Genomic DNA, 15,023 nt, shown 5'->3' with positions numbered 1-15,023 from the left:
ATACCCACCTATTTCTCACAATCACTTCTTTGCTGGATTTATTTTAATGTTTCCTGCACAGGCAATCAGTATTCCAAAGCTATCACAGATAATATACAGGAATGTAACTACAGCCCTATTTGGTGTCTCTGATTCCTCTTTGCTTCCTTCATTCCTACTCCTACTATTGTGATACTCCTGGAATTCTTTATATTGCATTTCCTACTGTCTTTAATATTCCAAATTCCACTTTAATTTCATTTACTTTTACTGAAAGAAGCAGAAAAAAATATAATTAAGTACTAGCCCAAATTCTTCATTGAATAATGTTAAAGTAAATGCCATGTATGACTTCAGAGTTAATCCTGACTGAATCCAAAGTAACACAAAAAAAAACCTGATAAAACAATAGTTTAAGGAACTCTCCAAAAGCTTGCCTGCTTATGAATCTCACTACTTTTTAACAACAGTATCACAATTTTCTACTAAATCCCAATGGCTCACTTCCATTAGAATGCTAAAAATCACATTAGTAACACAGGTCCTTGCAATGGATTTGATACATGGCCCATTGCAGCATATTTTCAAGATGGGCAGCAAAATACATTTTAGTAATGGCCCATCCTTTGGAAATGAGAAATTAACAAGTCTAATTACACAACATACTCTTTGCACTCACACCAATCCATTTAACTACCTGACAGCACAGAAGCACAAATAAGTTACAAGGAAATTACTAGGCTGTATTTGTTTTTCTGGTAAGTCCACAAAGCCCCATTAGCTTAAGTAGGATAAATGCATTTAGTGTGCCCATGTGAAAAACTTCATTGATCTTTGTAGGACTGTGGATAAAGCTCAAACCATGATCAGACTTTGCCTTCAAGACTGCTACAGCTGCCTCCAGTGACCCTAACAACTGGGCCACACTTTGTATGTTCAGGGAAACATAAATCTTCCCCTTAGTATGATGAAGGTGTAAAATACTCCTTCCTCACCCTGCAGACTACAGCTCTGAACACAAGCGGTATGCAACAACAGAACACTCGGAGAAGTAAGTCATTAGAAACACCATAACTTTTGCTACATATCACGTTTAGATATTGCCTGTCTCCAACCCTAAGAGAGGGAAGACTGGGATTCCCATACCAAGTTCTGTACTTACACAGAAAAAGCAACTGCTCCTTTGTTGCCCCCAGGGAAACCATCAGAAGCTATGAAGAACTGGAGTATGATAGTGAAACAGTGATTTTGGTGCCCTTTAAGCTTCAGGTATCCCAACATAAACAGAAATTCAGAAAATGAGGCTTAGGACAAGGCTCAAAAAACTAGAATCTCCAAAGGTATCTCTTCCAAAAGCTTAGGAAACTTGATTCTATGTGAGTTTTTATATTCTGTTCACACCATTCTATTTAAACTCTACTTCAGAATGTAGTTATGCATGACTGACTTGTAATATTCACCCAGTACTGATATCACCCTTTAACTAAAATAATGTTATTCCTTCCCCTAATATTCCTTCCCTTCAAGTGTTTTTACAAAGAATTACAGTTTATTCTGCCTTGGCATTGAGGAGAACAGACTAGCTGTTTAGATTGTGATTCCATGCTATTTCTTCTAATTAAAAAAACAAGAAGTCTTCCCCTATTTCTCAGCTAAGTATAGCTATTTTTATGCCAACAAAAAATGAACAACAGTCAATGGTTACTTTCAAACTCAGGTCAGAACATCTCTTAGCACCAGCTTTGTAGATACCTTTGCTCCTGGAAGACAGCTTATCCTTCCTTCATGTAGATCACAGAATCATAGAATAGTTAGGGTTGGAAAGGACCTTAAGATCATCTAGTTCCCATCCCCCTGCCATGGGCAGAGAAACCTCACACTAAACCATGTCACCCAAGGCTTCACCCAACCTGGCCTTGAACACTGCGAGTGATGGAGCATTCACAACCTCCCTGGGCAACCCATTCCAGTGCCTCACCACCCTAACAGGAAAGAACTTCTTCCTTATATCCAATCTAAACTTCCCCTGTTTAAGTTTTAATCCATTACCCCTTGTCCTATCACTACAGTCCCTAATGAAGAGTCCCTCCCCAGCATCCCTATAGGCCCCTTTCAGATACTGGAAGGCTGCTATGAGGTCTCCACACAGCCTTCTCTTCTCCAGGCTAAACAGCCCCAAATTCCTCAGCCTGTCTTCATACAGGAGGTACTCCAGTCCCCTAATCATCCTCGTGGTCCTCCTCTGGACTTGTTCCAACAGTTCCATGTCCTTTTTATGTTGAGGACACCAGAACTGCACACAACACTCCACGTGAGGTCTCACGAGAGCAGAGTAGAGGGGCAGGATCACCTCCTTTGACCTGCTGGTCACGCTCATTTCAATGCAGCCCAGGATACGGTTGGCTTTCTGGGCTGCAAGCGCACACTGAAGCCGGCTCATGTTCATGTTCATTCATGTTCAATGGACTTGCACATGTTCAGGTTCTTAAGATGGTCTCGAACCAGATCCTCTCCTACAGTGGGACTAGGGTCTTCATTCTCACAGTCCCTGCATCTGCCTTCCAAGACTTGCGTGGTGTGGTCAGAGCCTTTGCCAGTGAAGACCAAGGGAAAGAAGCCATTAAGAACCTCAGCCTTCTCCAAATCCAGGGTAGCCAGCTCTCCCAATAGCTTCCGGAGGTGGCCTATGCTGTCCCTAGTCTGTCTTTTATTCGCTACGTACCTAAAGAATCCCTTCCTGTTATCCTTAACATCCCTAGCCAAGTTTACTTCTAACTGGGCCTTAGCTTTCCTAACCTGGTTCCTAGCTTCCTGGACAGCATCCCTGGATACTTCCCAGGCCGTCTGTCCTTGCTTCCACGTTTTATAAGCCTCTTTTTTCCTTTGAAGTTTCCTCAGCAGCTCCTTATCCATCCAAGGAGGTCTCCTGACCCTTCTGCTGCACTTCCTTCTAGTTGGGATGCAACACTCCTGAGCTTGTAGCAGGTGATCCTTGAATATCAACCAACAGTCTTGGGCCCCCCTGCCCTCTAGGGCTATATCCCACGGAACCTTACTAAGCAGGTTCCTGAAGAGGCCAAAGTCTGCTCTCTTGAAGTCCAGTGCACTGAGCTTGCTGCACGCTCTTCTCACTGTCCTGGGGATCTCAAATTCGACCATCTCATGATCGCTGCATCCAAGGCTGCCCTGGAGCGTCACATTTCCAACGAGCCCTTCCCTGTTGGTGAGCACGAGGTCAAGCATGGCACCTCTCCTTGTCGGCTCCTCTATTACTTGCAGAAGGAAGTTGTCTTCCACACAATCAAGGAACCTCCTGGATGGCTTGCGATGGGCTGTACCATCACTCCAACAGACAGGGTGGTTGAAGCTCCCCATGAGAACAAGGGCCTGCAAGCATGAGGCTTTTCCTATCTGTCTATAGAGTGCTTCATCTGCAGGTTCTCCTTGGTCAGGCGGTCTGTAACATATCTCCACAGTAATGTCTCCCATCGCTGTCCTCCCTTTAACCCTGACCCACAAACTCTCTGTTGACTGCTCACCTGTCCCCAGAAGGAGTTCCATACTCTCCAGCCTATCCCTAACATAAAGGGCAACTCCCCCTCTCCACCTGCCGGGCCTGCCTTTCCTAAAGAGCCTGTAACCTTCCATTCGAACACTCCAGTCATAGGAGCCATCCCACCATGTTTCTGTGATGCCTATTATATCATACCCCCGTAGACATGCAAGCATCTCTAATTCTTCTTGTTTGTTCCCCACGCTATGGGTGTTTGTATAGAGGCATCTGAGCCGAGCTCCAGATGGAGCCAGCTCATTGGCTGGAGCAGCTGGAATATCTCTACATTGCTCCGAGCATTTATCTCATGTAATAACCATGTCTATGCCCTTTAGGAATAGGTACTGTACTGTGACTTTATATTGGCGATTTATTGATTGTGTCTTCTAGTTTTTCTGTCTGTACAATGTAGTGATTTCTAGACTCTTTTCCTCAGGCTTTGGCTGGTGATGAACACTGCTACTTCTTCCCCTGTTCTTTAGCTACGGCTTGACTTTTCCTCCTTCTTTATGTCCTGGTTGACTTTTACTTCTTCCTTGCAAATCCTCACATGCTGCTGTTGCTTTTCCTTAGTTGTTTTTTTTTTTAAATATATATATATATATATATATATATATATATATATATATACAACAAAGCCTGTCTTGATCTTGCTTCCATGTTCCTCCTCTGTAACCCCCCCCCCTTTAATTTAGCTTCTCCTATACAATAGTATTATCTTTCCTCAAAATCTCAGTTTATCTTTAGTTGCACTTCCAATCCATGGAGTTTTGCTTCTCATCTATTACAGGGCAACAAGAAGCTCCAGAGTGATGTAGAATGCATACTTTCTACAGCTATAGAAGACTGATGGAGAATGGGTCAGTAGAAGCCCTTGTGAAATACCTGCATGGTTCCAGTATATGGAGGACACAAAATTTTTTCATTATAATAGATGGGTAAATCACATGAATGCTAGATAGCACATGCTTCTGAGCCTCTCTTACTCTATAAGTTTGTGCTACATATGCAGAAATGAAAGGCTATAATAAATAGTAAATCTGACTATAAATAAATAGTAAATCTGGGCACTTTTGACAGTCCCAGTTGGCCTCTGCTTAATAGAGAAATCCCAAAATTTCTCCAGACTGTCTTGACTCCCTGAATAGTCTCAAGACAGTTGACATTTTATTTTAAAGCAACCTGCCAGCGAATTGCTAGTCTTCCAATTCCCAAATACCTTCACTTCCTCTGAAACAGAGAGATAAAAAATTTTGAGATAGTCAAGATCCATTAACAAGCCAGTAACATAGTATCATGTTTTCTCTTTTTCAAACAGCAAAATAGCACAGCTTTGCAGATTCTTTATCTCACATCCTCTAGAGCCAGAAACCAGAAATTCATTCAACTGGAAAAGGAGAGCCCCAGTGGGACATAACATTCTTTTGTAAACCTGATAGGGAAAGGTAATGGTGTCTAAAGTCTTAATGTGTGTCTGGAAAAACAATTTATTTAAGGTCATTGTCTTAAGTCTTATTGTTTTAATCTGAATAAATTAGGTTCATAATAAGGTATATTCCTGAACATTCCCATTTCCTGTAATCAGAGGTATATTTACTAGTTGCAATTAGCGCAGTCACCCTAAATCCATTGACAGAACTGCTGTGCTGTACCTGATTAATAAAGTGCACAAGTGAATACAGACACATAGTGCATATGCTTTAAATATCACATATAATACTGTAACTAGCACTATATAACTGAAGTCTCTTTATAGTTACAGATATCTTGATTGATATTTTACACAGCTTGAGATTTTCATGCCAACAAGCTGGAAATTGGAAGGAAAAGGCAGAAAATGTAGAGTCATTTCTTAAGGGAAAAACGTGCTGAAACTTGACTGATTGGTTTCAAAGATAAAATTAACTCAAATATAATCTGATTTACAGTACTTAATGCTGTTGCCAAATAATTCCTCATTTTCAGTAAAAAGATTTACTAAACTTTGGTAATTAAGTTTTGCACCCTGAGCTCCCCTTTTTTAATTTCTGTTTAGCTCACCATTCTGAAAGATGTTCCATACAGTCTATCTTCACACTCTATAAACCAACCTCAGGCTTTAGTCAAGTTCAGTCTTTATCACCTCATTCACAATGGTTCATCTTTTCTTGAACATCCACCCAGAGTCACTGTGAAAAGTACTGCAGACCATTGATCAATCCTCTCCAATAATGCCAATGTTCCTACAGCTAGGAGACTCATTGCCTGCCTCTTTTTAGTCCATTGAGATGGAAATGGACTCACACCCTGCAAAATTTAATTTGCAGTTCTCTCTTGTCTATATAAGGGCCAAGTAGATCTTGGTCCAGAGGAAGCGGGATTAAAAAATATGAATGCATGGTAGCAAAGAAATACATATGGACCTAAGAGAAAGGAAGAAGAGAGGACACCAGCACAAACATCATATTCCTCCTGGCAAAGGACTCCAGATGCTGACAACTCCTCATAACATCCCCCAGTAGCCAAAATCAGTGTGAAACTATCAAGCTTAGAATCCATAGAAGCAGTGGAGGGAAAGTGTAACACCAAGGAAAGGGATAGACAATTTTATTTGCATCATTGCTATAACTGTAATTTTTTTTTCTGTATTATTATTCTTTGGTTTTCTATAAAACATTAGATCTACACTAACAATGCTTCTTGAACTAGATTATTAAGATTTTCATTATGCTAACAATAAACCCTCCACTTTACTTTCATGTATAAGGTGTGCTTCATTTTCATTAATGAACACCACTTTGAATGTAATAAAATTCTTCTAGCTGAAGAAAGTCATGAGAAGCTATGCAGGAGCATGCCTGATGAAAGAACGTTAGTTCTAGCAGCCTACTTAGGTAGGGAATAGCTTTGTTTGTATTGCTCTTACAGGTTTTGTCTTAAGAAGCAGCTGTGGCATGAAGGAAGGATGTGATCAGGCTATATGTTTTGGAGTTATTCTCTGAATGATGGGGACTGTCACAGCCTGCAAGTCCCTCTGCTACAAAGACTGTTATACATGGGAAAGTATTTACATAGGTGAATTCTTCTGTCAGTTCCAAAACTTCCAATGTGTTGCTTCATGCATGTGCTACCAAACAGAGTGGATTCATATTTTTAACTTTGAAGTTTGCCTGGTTTGCCTCACAAAAGCACTTCTGACCAAAACAAAAAATAAATACAAAACCAATTTGTACAAAATGTGTGTATGTATGCATGTAAATGTATATACAGTTTGTTTTTCCGTGTGTGTTTGTGTGTGTGAGAGCAAGCAAGGACACCCACATGTGCGTAAGAGAGTAAGAGAGCACCCCAGAGAGGGGGAGTTACACACAAGAGAGGGAAGAGGAGAGAGAGATGATTGCAAGGAATAATTTTTTTCCTTTTCTAATAAGCAACCTGCTGAAAATAGAAACAACTGCAAATTCAATTTTGCTGAATTTGGCCTTTTCAGTAGGGGAGAAAAAAAAAAAAAAAGGAAAAAAAAGCCCTGGCCAAAAATAGCCACAGTGAATTTGAATTAAGCACAAGTGGTATTTTTCTCAAAAAGACACTTTGCATCTTGTTTCATGGGCCTGTTGCCTAATATGTCAATAATGAAACTGGATACCACAGACCATTGATTTCACTAGGTCTACTCATGTGAATTAAGAGATGAGCCATTGGTCCCAAAGGCACTAAAGTACTCTGCCATACTTATACCCTGGCACTAATGTACCATATAGTCTCACATCAGACTTTATTCCAGAAGGTGTGAGAAAGCAGTGCATCAATGTGCTAATTTTGTGATTACTGTAATTTTCCAAAGAAAGGTTGTGGCTAAATTCTGCTCTATATAACGTGGATGTAAATATATAGTATTTCCACAGAAACTACAGCTGACACGAAGGAAGTCAAGTTCAGCCTTAAAGTTTTGGCTGGGTTTTTTTGCAGTAATACTACTCTCAGAAATAGTACAGAGGATTTCTAAACAGATCTTGTTAAGCTTCTCCGAGTACTTATTTTGAAGCCATGCTGAAAATCCAACAGGACAATGACTGTGCTTTAGGGAGTAAGACTCCTACCCCTCCTTCTAGCCCCCTACATGAAACCTCTCAACATACCCATGGAGGGGAACCACGATCAAACACGGCCACACACTGTTATTTCATTAGCTCCCTTCTGGAGAGGCACACTTCCCCAAGAGCCCAATTCATGGTTTTTCAGCAAGTCTCCTGCTTCACTCTCCAGAGAAACTGGAACCAGCCTTTGCTGTCTACGATGTTTCAGTCTTCTTGTAATGCAACAAATGAAATTAGGCATGGATTCCAAGATCACAAGCCTCAATAATTTCCTAATGGATGTACTGAGCATAAACCTATTGTGGAAGATGATGTCTTCAAAATAATGAACAGCAAGAATTTCCAAATGTAAAAACATGGCATGAGTCTCTTTTCCAATGAAATACTTCCTCAAAAATATGAAGTCAGATACGTTATTATAAAACTATTTATCCCAAAAGAACCTTTAAAGAGACAGATGACTACCCCCTGATTATGCATGATTCTACTAATAAAAGGCACAAATGTCTATTCTAGTAAAAACACCCACTCATGGCCAGCAATATGTTTTTTTAAAGAAGGCAATTATAAGTACTGGCTTCATTTAGATTATGTTAGTGTAATGAAGCATAATTCCAGTACATTTTTAAATCAGTAGCTCCTTCACATTCATTCTAAATGTATTTAGAAACTAGCATTATTCACTCGTTAGTATGAGGTTACTGAAATGGATGTGATTGTGAATGCATTTGGTGCAGATCTCACCTCAACCCTAGAAGTACAGTCCCCAGTTTTTCTTATTACTGTGACAGAGCTTGTGCACTTTATGGAACAGAGACCCTCCAACACTTAAGTAGAAACCACATACCCACTCCAGTCATTTCCAACCATGAGAATACCACACAGTGCATGTTTTACCAGGAAAGCTGAAGTACTTGTTTCTTCCCAGCAGAACTTAGTAAAATCACCCTGTTGACTTTGGTAACAATTAACAAAATCAGTCTAGCATATTTATAACATGTTTCTGAACCCAGTGAATTCTACGCAAAGAAGTGTTAATCTGTGGTCAGAGAAATTCTTGTTTTCATATAAGCAATCCCCCCATTATTACACCATTGCCCGAAGAAGTTAGAATACCACAATTTCCTATCTCAAGCTTTATCTGATTCAGCTGGTGGGTTTGGGGAATGAATCCATCAAGAAATCGAAACAAGGATCTACATGCTTCCTCTCTGAAAAGTCTAGTAGGAAAGTATTGGTCCATACTGACTTAAGGTTGTCAATGCATCTCTTCATCAATTAAGAGGATAAAAAAAAACCGGAGGTAACAGAAGTCCTTAGCAAGCCAATGTAAAGCCTTTGCTCAAGAAACCATGACTTAGATGACCTGAGTTGTTAACTCTCTGCTTTCCCAGGACCAGGGTTTGTTCATCCTAAAAGCAAATTCTGAAAAAAATTCTCTTGTAAAGAGAGATTTTTAACGTAAGGCAAGTGGTGAGTTGATAAGACTTTTTTCTAGTCTAGTTGACTTTCCTTGTGTATTTCCTATGACTGGATATTTAATTCAGCATTTTAATTCTGTTTACAAAATTTGTTACAGAAAGAAAAGGAGGTGAAAGAGTTAATTAGTTGAGCAACCTGAATGACTCAAATGGCTCTCTATTTACAAGTTAGCCTAATGCATCACTTTGTGATTTTGCTAGCACCTTCCATTCTTTAACAAGGAAACAATACTTCCTAGTCACCTTGGGAGGTATTAGATCTTTATTGCAAGAATACTTATTAGATCATACCTACTAAAAAGGAGTATAACCTGTCCTGTTGGGCACTGGCTTATGCAATGCCTAAGTGTAAGTCGAAGGTTCATGCCGACCTGTAATCAGTTGCTACTGATTTAGGTCTTCATCCAACAGCAAGCTCTATATAGGTTGATTACTTCACCTGCTGCACTCAGCAGAAGGGCTTAATTCTGTTTTCAGAGATGCACACACAAGTTTCTGTGATTTCAGCAAGAAATATATGGGTATATCAACAGCACAACTGGATTTAATTTTCTGTTTACACAGCTGTCATGCCTTATTGGAATTGGAATCTCAATCAACTTACTAAAATAGTACCTTTTTAAGTACACGAATATGCTTGATCACATATTTGATGAGAATATTTTCCATTTTTTGTGTGAATGCATATGTGGCTACTGTAAACACATTCATAGTAGAATAGTCTTTCCATAGGAAACCAGATTTGCTATATGACATGCATTACCTTTTCATTATAAAACATTATTTAAACACAGATTATTAATTCTTTTTGCTGTAGCATCAGCTCCAGTAAATATAGACTTATGTTTTCTCTAAAATCTATTCTCACTAACTGATACCATGGGAATGATACCATGGGAAATTTTGTTAATATCTGCTGACAGCATTCCCTAGAAACATGGCTCATACAAATTCAGAGTCAGATCAAAAAACCCAAGCAGTTTCCATCACATTACAAAAAAAAAAATTACATTTGGGATATAATTTGTGACCTAGCATTAGTGGCAAGTGGAATGCAACCAAAGCTGCAAAATTGATGTCAATAATTCATAAGTTTAGGCTATACATAAAAGATGTCCATAGTGGTAGCCTGTATAAGGCTGAATTTTCTACTTCGGTTAAATGAAATAGAGAAATCTTAGCAGTTTAAGCTTGCTATTTCATTGTTGTGGCATCTTCAATGACTTCCAACAAAAGCAAGTTGTATGCAGCCCTGCCTTGGAGGAAGCACAGCTCGTGTGCTTAGTGGGAGCCATGCCCAATATGCAAAGATTGAATTCAGCTCATGTCCATCCTGTTGCCTTCCCTGAAACAGTTATTTTCCAGGGAGCAAAGTAACACCATATAAATGGTTATTTCCCCTCTTTTTCTCATGATTAGAGATATTTTAATAATAAAGGCCAATATTTGTCTGCAGGCATTCCCAGTAAATTAATGAAACAAATAAAACTTAGTAAGGAAAGCAAATGGCTTACTGGCAGGATATAAACCCAGTTTCCATTAGTTGGATAGAAAAATAAAGCACATTAAAACTAATGTGAAGTCCACTATTAATAGAGAAGATTAAAAGGCATGTTTTGTCAAAGAGGCTGTACACTAATTTTGCACAGATGATCATTTTAGTACATGTTGCAAAGGAACAATCTAAAAGCAGCTTAAGGCTTTTATTAAAATGGATCATGAAATGCTCCCTTTCAGTCAATAATCTCTTGCACATATGAATATAAGGCACAACAGCACAAGCTTCCTAACTATAGATATACCGGAAAGAAGCTTCTGAGGTTTTATGAAGTGTAGCCTAATATTCCAGGGCAATAAAATACCAATAACTGGGGCAAACCACTTCTCCTGAAAGCAGCAAAAGAGAAAAAAAAATAAAAAATGCAGTACTTGCTTCTTGATGAATCCATACAAACAACTATTTCCATAACACAGCTTATTTGGGGGAGGAGTACACATGTTCATGCACTGCTTCCCCATTAAAAGAGACATGAAGTTCAACTATTACTTTTAATGATTCTGTAGTAAGACAATGCCAATTAGTTGGATCTTAAAAATCTCTCCTAAAAACAACATTCCTGGGAGCAAAAGAAACCGTACCTGTGCATTTCACCTCTGTTCTTAATTGGACTTCAGTGAAGTTACAAGCAGGGTGCAACAGCCATTTACTATTTCAGAAGTAGCTACACTTGCCAGAAATGATAAACCAAAGAGACTATTCAACTTTACTAATTGAGAATTTAACTCAGTTATACAGTTACCCTAGATTTTATTTCCTTGCTAAGAGTATATATACTTAAGTCTGCACAGGGGAGAGAGATGGCATATTAGTCTGAGCAATAAGCTGCTTTAAGTGACTTAAAAGAAGCCCGAGGTTTATACCAGGCATATAAACTGTGACTATCAGAACGAAACTGGCGGTGGAACTTTATGTATGTACCAGGGCTCCCATCGCTAACTACATTTCTGAATGAGGCACACGTTTTGCTAGCAAAGCAGAGAGAGGATTTATGATCACCACCGCTACAGCTGAAACGCCTGCTGTCGCAGCTGAAATTTCCCTTCCTTAAAAAACCCTGCTGCTACGACCGAACGCAAGTAGCAACGCCCCACCACCACCCCTCAAGTGATAAACGAATACGGAGGCAAGGGGGTAAAGACGCAGGATTTTATCCCTCGCAGCCTCAGGTCCGCGCGATGCGGGTCCGCGGGGTTCGGCGCGTTCCGCAGGGCTCCCCCGCCGCCCGCTGTCCGCGGTGCTGAACGGCGCTCAAGCCACCCGCCGCTACCGCCCGCCGGACCCCGGCAGCCGAGCCCCCTCGGGGCCGCTCACCCCCCGCCCCGCCACAACAGGTGCGCCGCCGGGCACAAGCGGGTGCCCGCCGCCTTCCCGCCCCACCGTCCGGCCCCGGCCGCCCCGCTGACCTGCAGCGCGGAGGTGCAGCAGCAGGCACAGCGCCCGCAGGCACGCGGCCGCCCGCCTCATGGTACGAGCCGCGCTGAGCCGACCGGAGGCGAGGCAAGCCGAGCCGAGCCGAGCCGAGCCGAGGGGAGCTGAGCCCGGCAGCGTCGCGCCACCGCGTCCCGCTCCCCCCGCCCCCGTCAGTGAGCATGCCTGGGAGCCCGCTGCGCATGCGCAGCGCTCGCGGGCGGGCGGGTGGGAGCCCTCGGTTGCCTCAGCGGCACGGGGTGAGGTGAGCGGCGAGCTGACCGCGGGAGGCGGCCGTGGTTGCGTGTGGGATCGTGTGCCGGTCCCCGTCCAGTCCTTGTCCCCGGGAGATGGGTTTGTGGAAGGCCGCTCCGGGATGAGTGGCGAAGGGAGAGGTCTCCAGTTCCAGCAGCATGTCTGGGCAGGACGGGGTGGCGGCGGGTGTGTGGTCATTTGTCCCCCAGTTCCCAGCTGAAGCTGAAGTCAGGGCTCGCTCTTGCAGCGGAGCGGTGGGTTTGCGTCTTCCCAGTGCTGATGAGGCTCGTCTCAGCAGATTAGCACAGTGGGGGGTACTTCGTGGTTTTGTGCTTGCACCAGAGGCAATTCTCCGGTGTGTTTTGAAACACGTTGAAATGAGCAGTTAGCAAAAACTGTGTGATGGAAATGACAGCCGATACAGAGATAAAGAAATGACTGCTGAACTCCGGGCAGTGGCTCAGACCAGACTGATGCAACACCTACTTGGGAGACACTTGGAAAATTGATTACATGGGTATCACAGACACATATAAAGAGGCCAGACATGAAACAGCCCTGTAATAAGATCATTTTCTTAAGTTGAGTTTAATTGATCGAAAGAGTCACTGGAGGCTAACCTTGAGGGGAAGCAGCAGATGTATTGCCCGGCAAGTGATCTGTCTACAGCCTGCTGCTGGATGTGGCGGGCAGTGTACACACAGTCAGGTCTGCCACTGAAGTGGTGTGCCCTAAGCAGAAAATAACAGAGACAGAGCTCACTTGCTTCTAAATGGTTTCAAATGACCCTTCATGCAGAAATCTTCCTTATATAAAGTTGTGAATGGGTGCACAGAGCCTGATACCAGAATGCAATTGCATGTATGACTGTACATATGCAAATGAGCTTCTTTTGCAGCCCCCATCCGGCTGTTCACAGCCATATAGACAGTCAGGTTGTTTGCTTGACAGCAACATGAATGAAAAAGGGCTTGGGTTAGAAGACCACTCAGTCTTGAGCTCTGCCCAAAATGGGGAGTTACAATGATCAAAGGGGGTTTTGAACAAGGAGTGGGGTTTGAGCCCTGTCCTTTCAGTAGTATCTTTACAGGTATTGTGCCTCAGATGCCCTGCTAAGTTGTGAGATTTCTGCTGCTTCCTCTACTGGCATAATTTGCTGTAGATATGTACAAATTGCAGCAGTTTAATCCTGTTCCAGTTTAATCCTGTTAGTTCTGACTAGCAGAAACAAAAACTAAAATAAGTGAGATAAAGAAGTTTATCCATGCAGTGCACCCCATTTGTGCCCCCACAACTACAGTTCCTATGTGCCCAGGCCTCAGAGGTATACATACAGGTGAAACAAGCTGGGGGGGCTCTACTTCCCTCAGTGAGCAGTGAGTACAGCGCCAATTACAATTTAGCCAACTCCTAGGAAAAGACAAAAGAAAAAATTACTTACAGTCTTCTGATGTTTTGTTATTGTCCACAAGTCATCACCCTTGTGTGTTCTAGGTAAGGATTTAGGGTCAAATATGTCAACAGGATAACTGCACTGAAGCTAATGGTATTGATTTGTCGCCATGTGGTTACAGATGAGGCAGCCGTGGTTTCGTATAATTGAGCACTGTAGCAATATCTGCTCACCTCACTTGCAGAGCCCTAAGGCACGCAGACCAGATGACTCACCACTACTCTGTTAAGAAAATTGTTTTCCACTGGTGAAATGTCTTGAGATACGTTTTTGAGCCCACATCCAAGAAAACATTTAGGCTTCAAACTCATACTTCAGCTGAACTCAATAGGAAGATAAGACTAAGTAATTTTCTGAATTTTATAGCAATGCATCCTTTTTAAAAGGCAGTCTCATCAGTGCAGAATGGAAGCATTACTGTGGGGTGGGAAGCTGTTACACAGAAAGCATGCTAACACGTTGCATCAGCTTGAATTCTCTAGCTTCACTGTTTATTTATTTTTACATTTCCAAATATAGGACATGATATTAACAGAGTGGAGATCACTAGTGTGAAGCTTACTCTACGAGAGTGTATTAAATCTAAAGCTGAATGAAGTGTTCAGAGAAATGCTGAATATTACCAATATTTACAAGTGGGGTAAATAGTGTGGGATATTGCTAATTCTTGCTGATGATTTTTTCCATGGTACCTTCTCTTCTGATGTAACAGATCAAGTATGCTGTTGAGAAGTCACACCCAATATTAGTTGCAATTAAGAGAGCCTTGGTCAAAGAGTCCTTACTGGTTTCTTCCCCTGTCACACTGAGTAGACCATCTTACTTGTCTGAGACTCATTTTGCACTAGACTTCCATTGACAAATTGCTTAAAAAGGAAGCTGAAACAGTGAAAGCCAAATCTTCAGTTTAAGACTACAGCAATACACAGATTAGCAAGGAGAGACTGTATCTGAAGAAGAGACAATCACACTTTTGCCCAAGATTAATAATATGGGTGCTTATATCTGTTGTCCTCTGACAAGCTTCTGCAGAAAGCAAAGCACTGTGTAGTAACAAATGAAAGCAGGTTGGAAGAGGAGGAGGGGTGAAGGGGAGGTTCTATGTATAGATCCTTGGGAGATGTGACTGCAAGTCAGAAAAATAACTACTTTTTTGGTGTGTCCATGTGTGTGTATGCATTGATCTCAGCAGAGTAAAGCTCATGACATGTACATTAGGTCTCACACTAATTGATATTGCTAGGATGGGAAGATGGGT

The 15,023-nt window shown here is 41.7% G+C and overlaps 1 protein-coding gene across 1 annotated transcript in view; it reads right to left on the bottom strand.

Annotated features, from left to right (window-relative positions):
- PTPRR (protein tyrosine phosphatase receptor type R) overlaps positions 1–12,241 on the bottom strand; it is a 152,095-nt gene extending 139,854 nt beyond the window's left edge. Inside the window, 2 exon segments of the mRNA XM_057429459.1 lie at positions 12,054–12,150; positions 12,152–12,241. Of these exon segments, the coding sequence (XP_057285442.1) occupies positions 12,054–12,150; positions 12,152–12,241 (187 nt within the window).
- Positions 12,242–15,023: the final 2,782 nt, after the last annotated feature.

The sequence above is a fragment of the Pezoporus wallicus genome, unplaced genomic scaffold, assembly GCF_028554395.1.
Source record: "Pezoporus wallicus isolate ANWC-B61680 ecotype Strahan unplaced genomic scaffold, APGP_CSIRO_Pwel_v1 contig_5069, whole genome shotgun sequence".
NCBI classification, from domain to species: Eukaryota; Metazoa; Chordata; class Aves; order Psittaciformes; family Psittacidae; genus Pezoporus; species Pezoporus wallicus.
This window is presented reverse-complemented; position numbering and strand designations above follow the sequence as displayed.